At 45.2% G+C, this 20,878-nt stretch overlaps 1 protein-coding gene across 1 annotated transcript; it reads right to left on the bottom strand.

The window, feature by feature from the left end:
- Window positions 1-1,352: 1,352 nt before the first annotated feature.
- LOC144487021 (uncharacterized) lies at window positions 1,353-19,292 on the bottom strand. Its single transcript, XM_078205064.1, has 5 exons — window positions 18,811-19,292; window positions 12,163-12,267; window positions 10,532-11,107; window positions 10,152-10,464; window positions 1,353-2,054 (listed from the first exon to the last, which is right to left on the bottom strand). The coding sequence occupies exons 1-5, from the start codon at window positions 19,290-19,292 to the stop codon at window positions 1,353-1,355; spliced, it is 2,178 nt and encodes a 725-aa protein (XP_078061190.1).
- Window positions 19,293-20,878: the final 1,586 nt, after the last annotated feature.

Below are 20,878 nucleotides of genomic sequence, written 5' to 3'. Positions count from 1 at the left end.
AAAAAGACAAACTCAATTTACAAAATAATGTAATTTACAAAATACAAAAATTATTTTGTAAATTGAGTTTGTGTCTTTATATGCCCTGTTTGTGAACAGAACTCCCAGTCACCTGATGAAGGAGCAGCGCTCTGAAAGCTTGTGGCTTGTGCTACCAAATAAACCTGTTGGACCATAACCTGGTGTTGTGAGACTCCTTACTGTGTTTGCCCCAGTCCAACGCCGGCATCTCCACATCATGATTCAGTGATCTCCCAGGCAGAGGCCATTTACCTCACTTCGCCACAAGAGGGAGCGCCCTCACTGTGATTGTGTGGAATGAAGGAGTCTTGTGTTATTGTCAATATTTTCATGTTTAATAAATATTTTTGTTAAAAGCTAACTGTCCGTCCAGTGACTCTGTTCACCCACATTTCTAAAACAAAAAGGTAAAAGTTACGGTCAATTGAGCCAGAGTTTTATTCTGGGACCTTCCTGCCCAGAAGTAACATCAGCTGGGATTGTAACTTAGCAGCAGAAACCCATCTTCTGTTCTATTCCCCCAATTCCCACAAAATAGTTTTTAGATTTGGGTGAGTTTGTATAAAATAGAGAAAGGTGGAGATTCAAGACACTTAACAAGTGAATAAAGGCAAAAGATTCCACACATTCTGAACAAACAAAATAAACTTTACACAGTGAGAAAGGAAAAACAAGTTACAATATGTGGAAGGTAAAACATTCAAGAACTTTAGAGAGGAAAGGGAGATGGGATGGTAGTTTACAAAGGCATGTGTCAAAGAAATGTTATTGAGAATTGGGTGATGATACTGAATTTGGAGAGGAAGATATTGACAATATCAGCTGATATGGAGAAGTTGTGCTGTCAATAGCTCAGTGGGAATAGGATTGAGGGATCAAGAGGTGGGTCTCATGGACAAGATGAGCTCTAAGAGGACATGAGGGGAGGCAGGAGAGAAACTGCAGAAAGATGAGAGTTCAGAGCTCAGATGAAAGGGAGTGTTAGAGGAGGTTTGTTCCAGTGGGTTAGGGGAAGGAGGGAAGCAGTAGAGACAGCTGATTGGATTGTCTCAAACTTAGTGACAAAGAAGATTGTGAGTTTTATTCCCAATGAGCACTTGTGGGGCGGTGAAGATGGGAGAGGGACAAAGGGAGAGCAACTCAGAAGGAATTCAGTTGTGCTAATGATATTAAAAAGATTCACAGTACTGAACACAAAGATAATTGATTTGACCTTTATTCAGAATATTAAACCGTATAACTGGCTGGAGTTCATTAACATCAACAAAAACAAACGCAATGAACGTATTACAGTCCTGGATAGGATTAACAGCAGATTCCAATCACTGTGGTTACTGGTGAATTCTTTGGTGTCTAAGCAGGTAGGATGACCGAGTGAATCTCTTCCCACTCTCAGAGCAGGTGAATGGCCTTTCCCCAGTGTGAGCTCGCTTGTGTCTCAGCAGGCTGGAGGACTGAATGAATCCCTTCCCACATTCAGAGCAGGTGAATGGCCTTTCCCCAGTGTGGATGCGCTGGTGTAGAATGAGGTGATTTGATTGCCTGAACCCAGTAGCACAGTAAAGGCACCTGAACGGTCTCTCATCAGTGTGAATACGTTGATGGGACATCAGTTCCCCTGAACTTTTATAGCACTTCCCACAGTCAGAGCATTTAAAAGGTCTCTCCCCAGTGTGAATACGCTGGTGTATCAATAGTTTGGATGACCGAGTGAATCCCTTTCCACACTCGGAGCAGGTGAATGGTCTCTCCCCAGTGTGAATTTGCTGGTGCACAGTAAGGTTATGTGAATGCTTGAACCCAATCCCACAGTGAGAGCACCTGAACAGTCTCTCATCAGTGTGAACACGTTGATGGGACATCAGGTCCCCAGAATGCTTGAAGCACTTCCCACAGTCTGAGCATTTAAAAGGTCTCTCATCAGTGTGAACTCGCTGATGAGCAAGTAGGTGGGATGACTGAGTGAATCCCTTCCCACACTCAGAGCAGGTGAACGGCCTCTCCCCAGTGTGACTTCGCCGATGAAGTTCCAGCTGGGATGGGTAATTAAATTCCTTCCCACAGTCCACACATTTCCACAGTTTTTCCAAGGAGTGGCTGCACTTACGTTTTGACAGGCCAGAGGATCGGCTGAAGCCTCGTCCACACACAGAACCCGTGTACGGTTTCTCTCCACTTTGAATAGTGCTTTTTCCTTCCATGTTCAAAATCCACTGATATTCAGTTATGATAAATTAGACGACTCTGGCAGTTCTTGATATGATATTTACTTTCAGTTTCCTGACTGCAAATCGTCCCCTTCTAGTCCCTGTGAAACTGATTTAAAACAGATAAAAGGGGATTGAGAGAGAAACCACAGAGACAGATGATGAATAGAGTCCAGACCGAAGCAACAATAAAAAAAAACACGCAGGAGGCCAGGAACGGAGTTCTGCATCCAACACGCAGCCTGATTCAAACCGGCTCCTAACTGTGTTTCTAAATTCGAACCTATAAAAGAATAACACAGGAACTTCTGTAGAGACTGTATCTGGGACAAAAAGAACAAATCATCGAGATATTCAACAGGCCAGGCAACCTGTAAGAGTCACAAACAGAATTGAGGGCTCGGTTTTCTGACTTGCCCTCAGTCTATAATGAAACATCTAGAGTCAGGCACTGACTAATGGCGGTCACATTTCCCACAATGCTCTGCGCCTCAGAAATCCCTCCATTCAAAAGTTGTTCACCGTAATTCACTAATCATAGAATCCTTCCAGTGCAGAAAGAGGCCATTTTACCCATCGAGTCTGGACTGACTCTGAGAGCATCTTTCCCAGGCTCACCTCCTATCCCAGTAACCCCACGCACTTACTCTGCTAATCCCCATCCTGACCTTTCTCTTCACCCTGCCTGCAACCGCAACAATATATTCTGTACCCTTACTGTGCAAACTCCACACAGACAGTCACACACCCACGGCTGGAGTCGAACCCTGGCGCTGCGAGGCAGCAGTGCTAACCACTGTGCCACAGTGAAGGGAGTTTGCCGCAAATTTCGGGTGATAACAATGGGCTGGATGTTGCTCAGAATGTGGAGCACTGCAGCAAAGTACAGAGAGACAGAGACAGAACAGCAAACTGGACTGAGAAATGGAGTCTGCAGACTGGAACTGGCATGATGAGGAGAGGTTATTTAGTCTAACACTCACAGCAATCTACAACCCACCCCCATTACCGAGACAGTGAGACAGAGATTACAAACACTCACCAACACAGCTCCAGTGAAACGTCCCAGGAAAAAGGGGGAATCTGTGGCTGTTCCTGTCCTGATATCGCCCCAGGACTGTCACTCAAACCCCCAACCCGGCCCAGTTCACAGCTCAGCCTCTCAGCTTGCAGCTTCCTGCACCTTGAGCCAACCTTGCCCAGGTGTGGGAGGGTCTGTGGAACCACAGAATTGGGGGAGAGGTGACCTCCTGCTGTGCCCCAAATAGTTTGTCCTTCCCCTCCCCCTTGGCGCTCTAAGCTCTCAATGTGGACAGATTGCTGGACTTTGCAGAGCCTCACTGAGCTGCGCCTGTCCCTTATCCTGGGTCACCCCCTCTCCCTGGGTTTAGTGTGTGTGAAATCGCTGCTTGTTTCCCTGCTGAACCTTCAGTTAAACACAAACAGAAAATGCTGGAGAACCTCAGCATTTCTGGCAGCACCTATGACCATCCAGACTGGAAACATTAATTCTGTTCTCTCTCCACAGATGCAGTCAGATCCGCTGAGATTTCCAGCATTTCCTGTTTCAGATTCCAGCATCCGCAGTATTTTGCTTTTATCTTCATTTAAACAAGCATTCTTTGATGGCCTTTACCCCCATTGCTCCTTTCCAGAGCTTCCCACCTTCTGCTATTGTCCCTGACTCCCACATTAACTCTGTCATTCCTCCCCTTTACCCCGCTCACCCTGTCTGAAGTCAGGCTCAGAGTTTTGCCGCCATCTCCCCCTCCCCCAGCCTCCACATCCCAACACCCGGAATCTCTAACCCAGCGGTTCCAGTTTGTCTGGTTTGAGTTCAGATTTGCCGCAGCACCGACAGGATTTCACTTCAAACCAGCCGGAACTGACTGCTCACAAATCCCAAAATGTTTCTCCAGCAGCCCGGGCTTGTTAATGTTGTTTAAAGTCAGTTTCAGTTACTCTCTTCAGTTTAAAAAACTTCTCCATTTAATTTAAGATATTACTCGCACCAGACACAAATATAAAACAGTGAACATTATCCCCCCACCCTGACCCGAGCTGGAGTGTCCCGAGGAAGAGACATCTGTTCCGGGTGTGACAATTCTTCGACATTCTCTGTGACATAAAGCAGGAAACGCTGGAAATATTCAACAAGTCAGGCAGCCTCTGTGGAGAGAGGAACAGACTGAATGTGACCTGTCATCGGAACTGGGAAATATATTATTTCCCGCAACTAAAAGAGACACTTTACAGCCTTCAGAACAAAACTGAGCTCAACAATTTTACACCACAATCTCTGCCCCCATTGTGTTCTGTGTTTCGTTGTTGCTTTTTTCACCTCATTTCCCTCTTGTTTTCTTTACTTTGCATTCGGACTATTTACACCTCATCCAGATCATCTTTTGTGTCTTTACTTGTCCCATTAACACTCGTTTTGGTCTTGGGCTGTGAATCATGTTATCAGTTTGCAGATTTTTCATTTTGTTCTTCTCCACCTCCCTCTCTCCCTTCTTCACGGGTCTGGCTTTCCCTGTGTGGCTCCGGAGAACGAGCGGATTTAAGACGTCTGAAAGAGAGAGAATGAGATGTTTTTTTTCTCTCAGAGGGTCTTTGGTCTGTGGAATTCTCTTTCCCAGAGAGCAGTGGAGACAGAGTCATTGAATATTTTTAAGGGTGATTCATTGGATTCTTGAGAGGAAAGTGGAGTTTTGGCCACAGTCAGATCAGCCGGGATCTTATCTGGAGCAGAGCAGCCCAAAGGTCTACTGCTGCTCCTGATCCATATGGATGTTTAACTGTGTGTTTCACTCTGTTTCTGCCTCCACACAAACTGCCGGGCCTGTTGACTCTTTGTGGCGTTGACTGTATTATTTCAGATTTTAACACTCTAACCTCACGGTTAAGCTATTGCAGAAGATACGGAGGCATGGGATTGAGGGTGATTTAGCGGTTTGGATCAGGAATTGGCTAGCTGTAAGAAGATTTTAAACTCTCTGGGAACTGTGCCCAGGGACACACACACACACAATTAATCCAGTTCTCCGGGATTACTGCTCTGTAACATATCACTGTGTAATCCAACAATTAATCCAGTTCCCCTGGATTTCTGCTCTGTAACATATCACTGTGTAATCCAACAATTAATCCAGTTCTCCTGGATTTCTGCTCTGTTACATATCACTGTGTAATGGAATCCGTTCCTGCTGCAGTGAACACACAAACACAGCCAGGGAGCTCCCTCTTGTGGCGATGTGAGGTAAATGGCCTCTGCCTGGGAAATCACTGAATTCTCAGATTCCTGAAGGTCTTGTTGGAGGATTGTGCTGCTGTATTTTTCTTATTCCTATTATTTTTATTTGAATATATTTTAATGCAGACGAATCTATTCTCATAACTGACATCAATCTCGGAAACAGATACAGACAAACTCATAGACACACAAATACTTAGAAAAATGCAGACACATACATATGATTTGAAGAATAAATTAGATATAGCTCTTGGGGCTAAAGGTATGGGAGGAAGGGGGATCAGAATATTGAATTCGATGATCAGCCATGATCAAAATGAATGGCGGAGCAGGCTCGAAGGGCCGAATGGCCTACTCCTGCTTCTAGTTTCTATCTTTCTATAATCTCACACAAACTCACGCACACACATCGACACACATGCACAGATACACACTCATACATACACACGCTCAGACACACACTATCTCAGACACTCTCACAAACACAGAGACAGACTGAGACCATGAAGGGTTGATGTCAGTCTCACTTCAAATAATCTGCTGGGCAAATTAAAATAACAGAAGCAAATCTGAAATTCAGTGTGTGAGTTTTATTGTGAAATGAGATAATGTATAAATATATCCCCATAGCTCAGAATGGGAGTGGAATTGATGATTTGTCTGCTGTCTGAACAAATATTAAATTGGAGAGATTATAAAGTTTGAATTGTAATATCTAATGGTGTAAAGTATCTGGGAGCAGAGTGGATGTGGTAAAGGCTGGAATACAGGCTGTGGGAATGAGGGTGAAACTGCTGTGCTCAGTGAATGGTTCTTATTGTAGGGAGGGATGGGAGGAGGCATAGAGAGAGGGTTGGGGGGGTGACCTTCCGGAATGTCTTTTCCAGCCTCGAGATCCAGGGAAGTTTCCAGTATTAAAACAGAAAATGCAGAAAATAAGAATCCACACTTTTCCATATAATCCACACAATCAACACTAGTTGATTGTGTCCCCAGATGATTGGTTTCATTTTTCTCCAGCACTGATGTTAAGATGATTGTTCTGTGATTTTTTGAACAGGGATGTTACGTTTTTCCCAAGGTGGAAATGGCTGCTACGAGAGGACACAGGTTTAAGGTGCAAGGGACATGTTAGGGGGAAGTTTTTCACACAGAGGGTGGTGGGCGTGTGGAATCGGCTGCCGTCAGTGGTGGTGGAGGCGAACTCCATAGGGTCTTTTAAGAGACTCCTGGATGAGTACATGGGACTTAATAGGATGGAGGGTTATAGGTAGGCCTAAAAGGTAGGGATATGTTCGGCGCAACTTGTGGGGCTGAAGGGCCTGTTTTGTGCTGTAGATTTCTATGTTTCTATGTTTACAATCTCTCAGCCTTTTGGCACCACAACTCTATGAGAAGGATTGGAAGATTGTGGCCAGAGCCTCCACAAGCTCCATGTGAAGGACACTGTGTGTCAGAGTGCAGCAGTCCCTCAGTGTCAGACTGCAGTGTCAGCCTAGATAATGTGCTCAGCTTGATGAGTATTTCCTGTTGTTATTGATGTGGATTATTCAGAAACAATGGACTCTGATGATGTCATCCAGTCCTGCTGCGATGATGTCATAGAGACTATTACATCACAGCGGAGCCTTAGTGGTGAAAACAGTTTTGTTCCAGACGGCAGCAAGTCCATTACTGATAGATCAGCAACTAGAATTACTGGGTCACAGAGCACAATATTAGGATGGATGGTCAAAACCTTGTTTGGAGAGATAGACCTTAACAAACACCTTTAATCTGGACAGTTAGGGAGGGAGTTTCTGAATCTCATATCCAGGCCTTGTTACATTCACTCAAAATATTTTACAGAAATTGATAAGTTATGATGATCAGGAAGGTTTGAAAAGCATTAATCTCATCTCTTAGGAACAATGTTGACTCCTTTTTCTGTCTCAATCTGTTTCTCTTTGTCTCAGTTTACGAACTTCCATCCCATTCACTCTCACCGTCTCTTTTCCCCATTTACTTTGCTCCCTCTATTCACTTGCTCTCTGTCTGTAATAATCACAATGGCTCCCGGTGATTCTCTGACTACAATCAGATAAGAAATTAATCCGAAGTGTGCAGTCCCACCCAGCTGGACAACAATGGAGAGGCACTGGAGGAAGATGGTTTGGTCAATGGTGTCAATAACTGCAGATTGGCTGAGAAGGACAGTGACAGATAACTTACCTCAGTCATATTCACACAGTAATTTGAGACTTTGGTAAGAGCTGTTTAATACTGTGTGAAAGACAAATGTAATCAGAGGGATTCACACAGGGAATTTCAGGACATATGGGCAGAGATTTGGGAGATGACAGGGATTTTGGAAGTCATAATGAGAGATGGGCAGGAGGGGAACAAAGACACTGGGGTCAAGGATGAACTCGTGGGAGGAAGGGAAGCAACAGAGGCAGCTTTTTAAATTTCATCTGTGGGACATGGATGTTGTTGCATGGCCAGCATTTATTGCAAGTTGCCCTTGAGAAGGTGGTGGTGAGCTGCCTTCATGAACAACTGAGTGGCTTGCTCGGCCATTTTAGAGTCAACCACACTGCTGTGGCTCTGGAGTCCCATGTAGGCCAGAGCAGGCAAGGACGGCAGATTTCCTTCCCTAAAGGACATCATTAAACCAGATGGGTTTTTACGACAATTGTTTCACGATCATCAGTAAATTCTTAATTCCAGATATTTTTTATTGAATTCAAATTTCACCATCTGCTGTGGCGGGATTGAAACCTGGTACCCAGAACATTAGCTGAGTTTCTGGGTTAACTGTCTAGTGTTAATACCACTAGGCCATCACCTCCCCTCAATCTTAGTGACAAAGAAGCTCCATGCGCTCCTCACACTTGTTGTTGGAGGTGAGGATGGAGAAGACTGGGGAGAGGGAGAGCCCTTCAAAAGGATCCAAAGTGAACATAGAACATAGAAAAGCTACAACACAAACAGGCCCTTCGGCCCACAAGTTGTGCCAAACAATTTCCTTACCTTCTAGGCTCATCTATAACCCTCCATCTTACTAACCTCCATGAACCTATCCAAAAGTTTCTGAAAAGACTCAATCGAATCTGCTTCCACCACCACTACTGGCAGCCGATTCTGCGTACCCGCCACCCTCTGAGTGAAAAACGTACCCCTAACATCTCCTCTATACCTACTCCCCAGCAACCTAAACCTGTGGCCTCTCGTGACAACTATTTCAGCCCTGGGTAAAAGCCTCTGAGAATCCACTCTATCAATACCTCTCAACATCTTATACACCTCTATCAGGTCACCTCTCATCCTTCACCTCTCCAAGGAGAATAGACCTAGCTCTCTCAACCTATCCTCAAAAGGCTTACCACTTAATCCCGGCAACATCTTCGTAAATCTCCTCTGCACCCATTCTATGGCTTCCACATCTTTCCTGTAATGAGGCGACCAGAACTGGGCACAGTTCGCCAGGATCCTATACAGCTGCAGCATTATCTCCCGATTTCTAAACTCAGTTCCTCTATTGATGAAGGCCAGTATTCCGTACGCCTTCTCAACCACAGCCTCTACCTGCAACGCCGCTTTGAGCATCCTATGAACCCGGACCCCAAGATCCCTCTGTTCTTCCACACTGCCAAGCGTCTTACCCTTAATATTATATTCTTCCATCCTATTCGACCTGCCAAAATGAACCACCACTCACTTATCTGGGTTGAAGTCCATCTGCCATTTCTCCGCCCAGTCTTGCATTTTATCTATGTCTCGTTGCAACTGCTGACATCCCTCTACACTATCCACAACACCTCCAACTTTTGTGTCATCAGCAAACTTGCCAACCCATCCTTCCACTTCCTCATCCAGGTCATTTATAAAAATCACAAAGAGCAAGGGTCCCAGAACAGATCCCTGGGGCACCCCACTGGTGACCGACCTCCATGCTGAAAAAGACCCATCTACAACCACCCTTTGCCTTCTGTGAGCAAGCCAGTTCTGAATCCACAAAGCAACATCCCCTTGTATCCTTTGCCCCTTCACTTTCTCCATAAGCCTTGCATGGGGCACCTTATCAAACGCCTTACTGAAATCCATATAAACCACATCTACCGCTCTTCCCCCATCTAAATGTCTAGTCACATCTTCAAAAAACTCAATCAGACTCGTAAGGGATGATCTGCCTCGGACAAAGCCGTGCTGGCTACTTCTGATCATACTATTCCTTTCCAAGTGTTCATAAATCCTGCCTCTCAGGATCTTCTCCATCAACTTACCTACCACTGAGCTTAGACTCACCGGTCTATAATTTCCTGGGCAATCTCTTCTCCCTTTCTTGAATAACGGAACCACATCCGCCATCCTCCAATCCTCCGGAACCTCTCCCGTCTCCATTGATGATGCAAAGATCATCGCCAGAGGATCTGCAATCTCTTCCCTCACCTCCCACAGTAACCTGGGGTACATCCCATCCGGTCCCGGCGATTTATCTAACTTAAGTAAGTTAGAGACATTAAATAGATGCAACACAGTGTGTTCAATATAAAAATAGTAATATAAAACTGATTTATTTGACCTTTATCCACAATATTAGCCCAAACAACTGGCTGGAATTTATTGACATCATCCAACAGACCCCAACGAACATCATCCTGGATGTCACTGACAGCAAAATCCAATCATTGTCGTTGCTTGTGAGCTTGTTGGTGTCTCATCAGTACAGAAAAATAAGCAAATCCCTTCTCACATTCAGCACATGTGAATGGCCTCTCCCCAGTGTGAACTCGCTGGTGTGTCAGCAGGTTCGATGACTGAGTGAAACCCTTCCCACACACAGAGCAGGTGAACGGTCTCTCCCCAGTGTGAACTCGCTGGTGCATCAGAAGTTTGGATGAGGAAGGGAAACCCTTCCCACACTCAGAGCAGATGAATGGTCTCCCCCCAGTTTGAACACACTGGTGTGTCAGAAGGACGGATGACTGAGTAAATCCCTTGCTACACTCAGGGCAGGTGAACAGCCTCTCCCCAGTGTGAATTTGCTGATGATCGCTTGAATGCAGACCCACAGTGGAAGCATCTGAACGGTCTCTCATCAGTGTGAACAGGTTGATGCTGCATCAAGTCCTGGGAACTTTTAAAGTGTTTTCCACAGTCTGGACATGTAAAAGGTGTCTCATCAGTGTGAACTCGCTGGTGTGTCAGCAGTTTGTATTGCTGAGTAAATCCTTTCCCACACATGGAACAGGTGAATGGCCTCTCATTGCTGTGAACACGTTGATGGCGCATCAGTTCCCCAGAACATTTGTAACACTTCCCACAGTCTGAGCATTTAAATGGTCTCTCCTCAGTGTGAACTCGCTGGTGATTTAACAGGGTGGAGGACTGAATGAATCCCTTCCCACACACAGAACAGGTGAACGGCCTTTCCCCAGTGTGAAGTCGCTGATGTGTCAGAAGGTAGGATTGACGAGTGAATCCCTTCCCACATTTGAAGCAGGTGAACGGTTTCTCCCCAGTGTGACTGAGCCAATGACTTTCCAGGCCAGACGGGGATTTGAATCCCTTCCCACAATCCCTGCATTTCCACGGTTTCTTCCTGGATTGACTGCATTTGTGTTTCAACAGGTCAGATGATTGGCTGAAGCCTCGTCCACACACAGAACACGTGTATGGATTTTCCCCACTGTGAACGGTGCTTGTTCCTTCCATGTTCAAAATCAAATGATATTCAGGTTACGATAAATTGGAAAACTCCACCAGGTTGTGATGTGATGTTTCGTTTCAATTTCCCGACTGCAAATCCTGCTCTTCTAAAACCCTGTATAACTGTTTCAAAACAGAAAAAAAGGGAGTGAGAGAGAACTCATAAAAACACAGGCAGTTTGTGAAATTGAACTGAATTAATCTGGTCATTTGTACGTCCGTCACTAGGAAAAAGTGACAATGAAAACTGCTGGATTGTTGTAAAAACGGAACTTATTCACTGATATCCTTCGGAGAAGGGAACCTGCCACACGGTCTGGGTCTACAGAAGACTGTCTCCACTAATTTCAAAACTGTTCCTGAACACCAAGGTCTGGGTCATTTGTGTACATTAGGAAGAGCAGGGTGTTAACACCAGCTCCTGAGAACTCCCAAACATCCATTAACCAATATTTCATGAGTTTCCTGTCCCGTGGACAATTTTATGTCAATGTTGTTACTGTCCCTTTCATTCCACGAGTCATAACTTTGTTCCTAAGTCTGTTGTGCAGCAATTTATCTAATGCCTTTTGGAAGTCCATGTTCACCATATTAATAGCATTATCCTCAACACTGGTGTCTTAACCTCATCAAAAAACAGGTTAAGCAGGTTAGTTCCCTTCACAAATCCATGCTGGCTTTCCTTATTAACCCACATTTACTCAGGTGACTATTAAATTTGTCCTCAATTATTGTTTCAGGAATTTTCCCTTTCGCCAAGATTAAACTGACTATAGTTTCTGGGATTATCTTCACACCAGTTATTGGCCACCCACCTAATCTGCACATCTTTAGACTGTGGGAGGAAATATGGGGGAGGACATGCAAACTCCACACAATCACCCGAGGCTGGAATCGAACCTGGGTCTCTGGCGTTGTGTTGCAGTAATGCTTAACCACTGTGCCACCCCAGAAATCTGAAATCTTTCCCAACAGACAGAGCAGACAAACCTTTGACCTTTCACATTCAAAAGCTGATGATATTCAGATTCTAAAGAACGGGATGGCTGCCAGATGTGATGTGATCTTCGGTTTGAATTTTCCAATTGTCGTATTCTGTAAATCAAGATTACAAAACAAAAATCACTGTTAATCCAGGACAGAAATTTAGAAGAGATAAATATTTCTCTTGGGTTGAGTTTTCTGTGTGTAAATCCTCCCCTTCTAACTCCCTGTAAAAGGAGTTTCCAAAGTCCATCCCTGTCAGTCCAGGAGAGAAATTCACAACATTCTCTCCTCCTGCTGACTGGAAGCAGCGCGCATGCGCACTCCTGCACATCGCCCCAAAGATGGTGGCCGTTAACCCGGGTTTGTTACCGAGCGAAGCGGCGCGGAGCAGCTGTTGCCGCAGAGATACAAATGCGGGACCGTTAGCACCTTATGCTGCTTTCAGATCCATTACGGTGCTTATGAAGCTTCTCCACCCACCCACCAACTCTATCTCTCCGGCCACGCCGGAAACTCACCGTCTGTGAATCGGCCAAAGCTCATCCACACTGCGCATGTACTCCATATTCTGTGATTGACGGCAGCTCCGGACCAATAGGAAGAGGGGGTAGGGCTGGAGGACCGAGCGGAAGCGGCTGGTCCTCCAACCAATCGGAGTGAATGAGGGGCGGGGCTAGAGGACTGAGCGGGAGCGGTTGGTCCTCCAACCAATCGGAGTGAATGAAAGGCGGGGCTGAGCCCGGATCTCCCTCATTGGTTGAAACTCTGCATCATTGTGAAAGCTGCTTTGTGACAAACTCCAGGAGAAAACTGGACCTTTCTGTTTGTGGCTTTACTCACCTGAAGAAGGGGCTTGGAGCTCCGAAAGCTTGTGTGGCTTTTGCTACCAAATAAACCTGTTGGACTTTAACCTGGTGTTGTTAAACTTCTTACGGTGCGGAGCAAACAGATCAACATTTGTCACTGAGATGGGTTCATTCAACACAGACAGCAGGGATTAATTCAAGAATTAAGCGCAGCAATTATTTATCTTTGAACTCATCCCTTGGAGAACAGAATTTCAATTTGAATGCACAATTTGATTTATTATTGTCACATGTATTAGCACAGTAAGAAGTGCTGCATTTGTACAGGGCATTGGTGAGGCCGCAGCTGGAATACTGTGTGCAGTATTGGTCCCCTTATTTGGGGAAGGATATATTGGCCTTGGAGGGAGTGCAGGGAAGGTTCACCAGGTTGATACCAGAGATGAGGGGTGTTGATTATGAGGAGAGACTGAGCAGATTGGGTTTGTATTCGTTGGAATTTAGAAGGCCGAGGGGGGAATCTTATAGAGACCTATAAGATAATGAAGGGGCTGGATAGGGTAGAGGTGGAGAGATTCTTTCCACTTAGAAAGGAAACCAGAACTAGAGGGCATAGCCTCAAAATAAAGGGGTGTCAGTTTAGGACAGAGTTGAGGAGGAACGTCTTCTCTCAGAGGGTGGTGAATCTCTGGAATTCTCTGCCCACTGAAGTGGTGGAGGCTATCTCGTTGAATATGTTTAAATCACGGATAGATGGATTCCTGATCGGTAAGGGAATTAGAGGTTATAGGGATCAGGCGGGTAAGTGGAACTGATCCACTTCAGATCAGCCACGGTCTTATTGAATGGCGGGGCAGGCACGAGGGGCTAGATGGCCTACTCCTGCTCCTATTTCTTATGTTCTTAAGTCTCACAACACCAGGTTAAAGTCCAACAGGTTTATTTGGTAGCAAAAGCCACAAGCTTTCGGAGCGCTGCTCCTTCATCAGGTAAGTGGGAGTTCTGTTCACAAACAGGGCATATAAAGACAGAAACTCAATTTACAAAATAATGGTTGGAATGCGAGTCTTTACAGGTAATCAAGTCTTAAAGGTACAGACAATGTGAGTGGAGAGGGGGTCAAGCACAGGTTAAAGAGATGTGTATTGTCTCCATCTTGTAAATTTTGGAAATTGAATTTGTGTCTTTATATGCCCTGTTTGTGAACAGAACTCCCACTTACCTGATGAAGGAGCAGCGCTCCAAAAGCTAGTGGCTTGTGCGACCAAATAAACCTGTTGGACTTTAACCTGGGGTTGTGAGACTTCTTACAGCGTGGAGCAAACAGCTCAACATTTGTCACTGAGATGTGGGAACATCAAACAATTCACAAACAATTCAAGAGCTAAATTAAAGGAATAACCGTGCAGACAGGTTAAAACAAGGGAGAGAGTCCCTGGTTTCAATTAATGAACTGACAGGAGGTTTAGGACAAGTTAGAGAGAAGTTTAATACTGTCATCAAAGAACAAAGAACAATACAGCACAGGAACAGGCCCTTCGGCCCTCCAAGCCTGCGCCGCTCATGTGCCCACTAGACCATTCTTTTGTATCCCTCTATTCCCAGTCTGTTCATGTGGTTATCTAGATAAGTCTTAAACAATCCCAGTGTGTCTGCCTCAATCACCTTGCTTGGCAGTGCATTCCAGGCCCCCACCACCCTCTGTGTAAAATACGTCCCCCTGACATCTGTGTTGAACCTTGCCGAACCTGTGCCCCCTTGTGTTCGTCACCTCTGACCTGGGAAAAAGCTTCCCACTGTTCACTCTATGCCCTTCATAATTTTATACACAATTTTATATTATTCAGGAACGACTGATTTCAAAGACAATCTCTTTGGGTGGGGGGGGGGGGGGGGGGGGGGGGAGGGAGAAGGGGGTGGAGGGAGAAGGGGGTGTATGAATTCAAAGTGGCTAAAAGATGCAAGGTTTCTACGTTGGACAATCACATTAAAATCTAACAGATGCGGGTGTGAAATGGTGTTAGCTGGGAAGAGCATGATCAGTTTATTGCACCAGGAAGCCTTAAAATCAGATTGATTTGTGTTTCACAACTGATTTTGGACGGCACGGTGGCACAGTAGTTAGCACTGCTGCCTCACAGCACCAGGGACATGGGTTCAATTCTTGGCTTGGGTCACTATCGATGTAGAGTCTGCACATTCTCCCTGTGCGGGTTTTCTCTGGATGCTCTGGTTTTCTTGTGCTGGTTTGGTGCATTGACTATGCTAAATTCTCCTTCAGTGTCCCCGAATAGGTGCCGGAGTGTGGCGACTGGGGAATTTTCACTGTAACTTCATTGCAGTGTTAATGTAAGCCTACTTGTGACACTAATAAAAAAGAACTTTAAAACTAATATTCCTGCTGGAGAGTCACATGAGAAAGTCTGTTATCTAACACCTCAAGTGCACAAAACAGAGAAAGATCCCAAATGTAAGAAACTGTGCAATCATTTGTAAATATATTTTACATGTTGACATTGTAACAGTCAGCTTCCACCACATTGAAGTCAGTGGAAGGGGAGAAATGGTTAAAGGTTCCATATAGAAATGTAACTTGATGTGTCCAAGATTATGAGGGGCATGGACAGGGTGCAGAGGGAGCAGCTGTTCCCCTTCGTTGAACAGTCAGTTACGAATGGACACAAGATAAAAGTGGGGGGTTGGAGGTTTAAGGGGGATTTGAGGAAAAACTTTACCCAGTGGGTGGTGACAGTCTGGAATGCACTGCCTGAGAGGGTGGTGGAGGCGGGATGCCTCACATCCTTCAAAAAGTACCTGCATGAGTGCCTGGCCATAACATGGGCCAAGTGCTGGCAAGTGGGATTAGGTGGGTAGGTCAGGGCCTTTCATGCATCAGTGCAGACTCGATGGGCCAAAGCGCCTCTTCTGCACTGTAGTAATCTGTGATTCTGTTACCATTATCTTACATTGGTAGATTCACAAATGTTACACTAACATTTTGAAACTTAAACCTGCCATTTTACTCAGTCAGGAACAGATCCCAGTTTTACACCAATCTCTGATTTGACAGCCCGTTTCCATTCTTCACTGTAGTTCTTCCTGACTCTAAAACACATTGTAAAGGAGTTTCTGTTCCGTGTCCAGGAGCTCAGAGTCACGGAAGAGAGCGGCTGGGACACATCTCTCACGCACCTCAGGATTAACCCACAGGGGACTTTGCTGTCAGTGAAGAGAGATGAGATAAAGATAAAGTGGGGAGTGGGCCCACTTGTGCTTCAGCGGGGGAGGGATAAACAAATGAATTCCATCCCACAGTCCCCACATTTCCATGGTTTCCCCCCAGCTTGACTATGCTTTTATCTTGTGTCCCCTGGTAACTGACTATTCAACTAAGGGAACAGCTCTCCCTCTGCATCCTGTCCATGCCCCTCTTTCTTCAGTGGCGATGCCGGCGTTGGACTCAGGTAAACACAGTAAGAAGTTTAACAACACCAGGTTAAAGTCCAACAGCAAACGCCACTCATTTCTTCAGCCAGAGAGTGGTGAATCTGTGGAACTCTTTGCCACAGAAGGCTGTGGAGGCCAGGTTATTGAGTATCTTTAAGACAGAGATAAATAGATCCTTGATTAACAAGGGGATCAGGGGTTATGGGGAAAAAGCAGGAGAATGGGGATTAGAAAAGTATCAGCCATGATTGAATGGCGGAGCAGACTCGATGGGCCGAGTGGCCTAATTCTGCTCCGATGTCTTATGGTTTGAAAGACAGACCAAAGTGTTGTTTGTCCCTCTCAGTGTGACCCTGAAGGACTGTGTCCAGGTTGAAGTTCTCTTCCTGCCATATGATCCTCCCCCAGATTATCCTTTCTGAACTCCAGCCTTGTGTTGTTAAACACTCAGGTGGGAAAGACAAAAATATACAATAGGTTTAAACAAAGCTCAGTTACTTGACAGTCTCCATTCCAGTTCTTGGGATTGTTAATATCAGCAGGAACAAATTCCAACTGTCAGAATTAACATGGTTCAGTCCCGGCTGTGATTAACAGCAGCAATTACAGCAGAATCCCTGACTCAGTGACAAAGAAGCTCCATGAGTCCTCATACTTGCTGTTGAGGTGACGATGGAGGAGACAGTGGAGGAGGGGAGCCCTTCAAAAGGAACTAACCTGTGTTAGAGAAATTATAAACATTCATCAAACCGTATTTCACACATCGCCGGTTTATTTGACTTTTAACCCACAATATAAGCTCTACAACTGGGCTGGGGCTGATTAACATCAGCAGAAACAGGTGCCAATGAGAACGGTTCAGTCCTGTGTGTGATTAACAGCAAATCCAGTCACTCATGAACTTGCTGGTGTTTCAGCAGCTGAGATAACGGAGTAAATTCCTTCCCACACACAGAGCAGGTTAACAGTCTCTCCCCAGTGTGAACCTCGCTGGGTGTTTCAGCAGGATAGATGACTGAGTGAATCCCTTCCCACACTCAGAACAGATAAACAGCCTCTCCCCATTACGAATTTGCTGGTGCTTCAGCAGATTGGATGAATCAGTGAATCCTTTTCCACACTCAGAGCAGGTAAAAGCTCTCTCCCCAGTGTGAACTTGCTGGTGATTCAGCAGGATAGATGAACTAGTGAATTCCTTCCCACACTCAGGGCATGTGAATGGCCTCTCCCCTGTGTGAACACACTGGTGTGTCAACAAGATGGATGAGGCAGTAAATCCCTTCACACACTTATGGCAGGAAGAAGGCCTCTCCCCAGTGTGGGTCCACTTCTGTTTCAGCAGGGGCGGGGGAATGAACAAATGAATCCCTTCCCACAATCCCCACATTTCCATGGTTTCCCCCAGCTTGACTGTGCTTGTGTCTTGACAGGCCAGGTGACTGGCTGGATCCTTGTCCACTCACAGAACACATGTACGGTTTCTCCCCACTGTTAACCGTGCTTTCCCCTTCCATGTTCAAATTACATTAATATTCAGATTACAATTATTTAGACAATAGCGTCAGATGCTGCTGCGATGTTTTGTTTGAGTTTTTTGCCTTCCACCACTGAGCTTCTGAAGTCCTGTGAAAAAAATGTCCAAAGTTAAAGATTGATCAAAGACAAATATTTTTCTTAGTTTAGGTTTACGATGTGTAAATCCTGCCCCTCTAAGTCCATTTGAAAGGAGTTTCCAAAATCCATCACAGCGAGTCCAGGATAGAAATTCACAACATTCCCTCACAGGGACAGTGATGATCGTTAACTGAAAAAGGTAAGAATTAGGAGCAGGAGTCGGCGATTCAGCCCCTCAAGCCTGCTCCGCCATTCAATCTGATCATGGCTGATCTCACCTCTGTCTCAATTCCACTTGGGAAGGTCCACCTGATGTTCCAGATAGATTGGAAGAAACAGATTTTATAATAACTAATTGGAAATGAGGGAAGGAAGCACAATATCTGTTACGAGGGAGATCAGTGTAAGCTGTACAAATAGAAAAGGTCAGATAACTGGATGGAGAATAAACGCTGTGTTTGATTTTATTCAACAGGGACAAAATGTGGATGGTCACCGTGTTCCTGGACTGTGTCCAGCCTGAAGTTCTGTTCCTGCCGTACAATCCTCCCCCAGATTGTCCTTTTTGTGCCCCAGACAGGTGATGTTAAACACTCAGGTGGGAAAGATAAAAATCTAAAACAATAGGTTCAAAACAAAGCTGGTTTATTGGACATATAACCAGAATATAAAACTTCAGTTAAATTATTTTCAGCAGAAGGAAACGCTAACTGTCAGGATGAACATGGTTCAGTTCTGGATGTGATTAACAGCAGAATCTAATCCCTGCAGTCATTTGTGAAGCCGCTGGTGTCTCACCAGGTGGGGTGACTGAGTGAATCCCTTCCCACACATGGAGCAGTTAAACAACTTCTCCCCAGTGTGAACTCGCTGGTGTCTCACCAGGTGGGATGAATGGATGAATGCTTTCCCACACTCAGAGCAGGTGAACGGCTTTTCCCCCGTGTGAACTCGCTGGTGTGCCAGCAGGTGGGCTGACTGACTGAATCTCTTCCCACAGTCAGAGCAGGTGAATGGCCTCTCTCCAGTGTGAACTCGCTGGTGTATCCTGAGATCGGATGATTGAATGAATGCCTTCTCACACGTGGAGCAGGTGAATGGTCTTTCCTCATTGTGAGTGGTTTGGTGTCTCAGAAGGTCGGATGACCGAGTGAATCCCTTCCCGCACATGGAGCAGAGGAACGGTCTCTCCCCAGTGTGAGTGTGTCGATGATATTCCAGCTGAGATTGTATTTGAATCCCTTCCCACAGTCCCCACATTTCCATGGTTTCTCCATGGTGCCAGTGTCATTGTCTCTCTCCAGGTTGGATGATCAGTTGAAGCCTCAACCACACATAAACCACGTGTACAGTTTCTCCTCGCTGCGAATGGTGTGATGTTTTTTTCAGGCTGTGTAATTGGTTAAAGCTCTTTCCACAGTCAGTTCACTGGAACACTCTCACTCGGGTGTGTGTGTGTCTCGGTGCTTTTCCAGTCACACTGATGTTTGAACAGAAAAGCATTTTTCCTTCCACATTGAACAGCCAATGATATTCAGGTCCTGATGAATTGTGTCACTCTGAAGATCTTAAAAATTATTTTTTTTCCTATCTGTAAATCCTCCTCTTCGAACATCCTGTGGAAACAGTTTATATGGAATTACACAGAATATACATAACAGAAACTGGCCATTTGGCCCAGTCAGTCTCTGCTGTTGTTGATACTCCACAAGCATCTCCTTCCATTCCACCTCCCTCAGCTCAGTCTTTCACTTTCTCATTCTATTCTTTTCCCTCTTATCCACTCATTTTGTTTCATTTTCAAAGGTTTTTTGCCACAACTATTTCCTGTAGTAGCGAGTTCCACATTGTAGCTGCTCTGATCAACACATTTCTCCTTATTTCCCCTATTGGATTTGTCTGTGACTATCTTACATTTCTGGCCCCTCATTTTGGATGATTCTACTTATTTATTTACTAGTGTCACAAGTAGGCTTACATTAACACTGCAATTAAGTTACTGTGAAAATCCCCGCCTCGCCACACTCTAACCACGGTTCGGATACACTGAGGGAGAAGTTAGCATGGCCAATGCACCTAACCAGCACGTCTTTTGGACTGTGGGAGGAAACCCACGGAGAATGTGCAGACTCCGAACAGGCAGTGCCCCAAGCTGGGAATTGAACCCAGGTCTCCGACGCTGTCAGGCAGCAGTGCTAACCACTGTGCCACCCATTCTCCCACACAAGGAAACATTCTATCCACATCTACAGTGTTCCCACATGGCAGACTGGGCAGAAACATCAAATCTCAAGAGATCCATGAGCAAGTTACATTTTGGATACAAAATTGCCTCAATAGCAGGAAATGCTAAAATGGGTATTTTTTGTGATGGAAGATGGTGACACAGTGGTAATATCACAGGACTAGTAATCCAAAGGCCCAGGCTAATATTCTGGGGACCCAGAAACCATCCGAAACCTCCATGGGCTGCTGTGGTTAGGGAAGACAGATTATCATCACCTTCTCAAAAGTATTCAGCAATGATAATAGATGCCAGTGACACCTGCATACTGTAGTAAATGAAAATGAAAAGAGCTGCAGCCTGTTTCCAGTAATTCAGTTTTATTAGTGTGCTAACATGACTAAAATATATGATCTAAGTCATACACGAGGTCATACAATTACTCACTGATAGGATTCACTTGGTCAGTTCCTATGTGATTGCAGGGGTTGGTTTCTGCAGTTCTTGCCACTGCTTTGTGAACTCTTGATTCTCCACCAATTCGCACTTTCCTTCTTTCTATGGAGGATCTGTGCACTTGGATTTTCATTTTATTTGGTTCCTAACTTCATTTATTTGCCTCGCCGCC

This window comes from Mustelus asterias, unplaced genomic scaffold, assembly GCF_964213995.1.
Source record: "Mustelus asterias unplaced genomic scaffold, sMusAst1.hap1.1 HAP1_SCAFFOLD_553, whole genome shotgun sequence".
Lineage (NCBI taxonomy): Eukaryota > Metazoa > Chordata > Chondrichthyes > Carcharhiniformes > Triakidae > Mustelus > Mustelus asterias.
The sequence above is the reverse complement of the archived record's forward strand: the minus strand, read 5'-3'. Positions and strand labels throughout refer to the sequence as shown.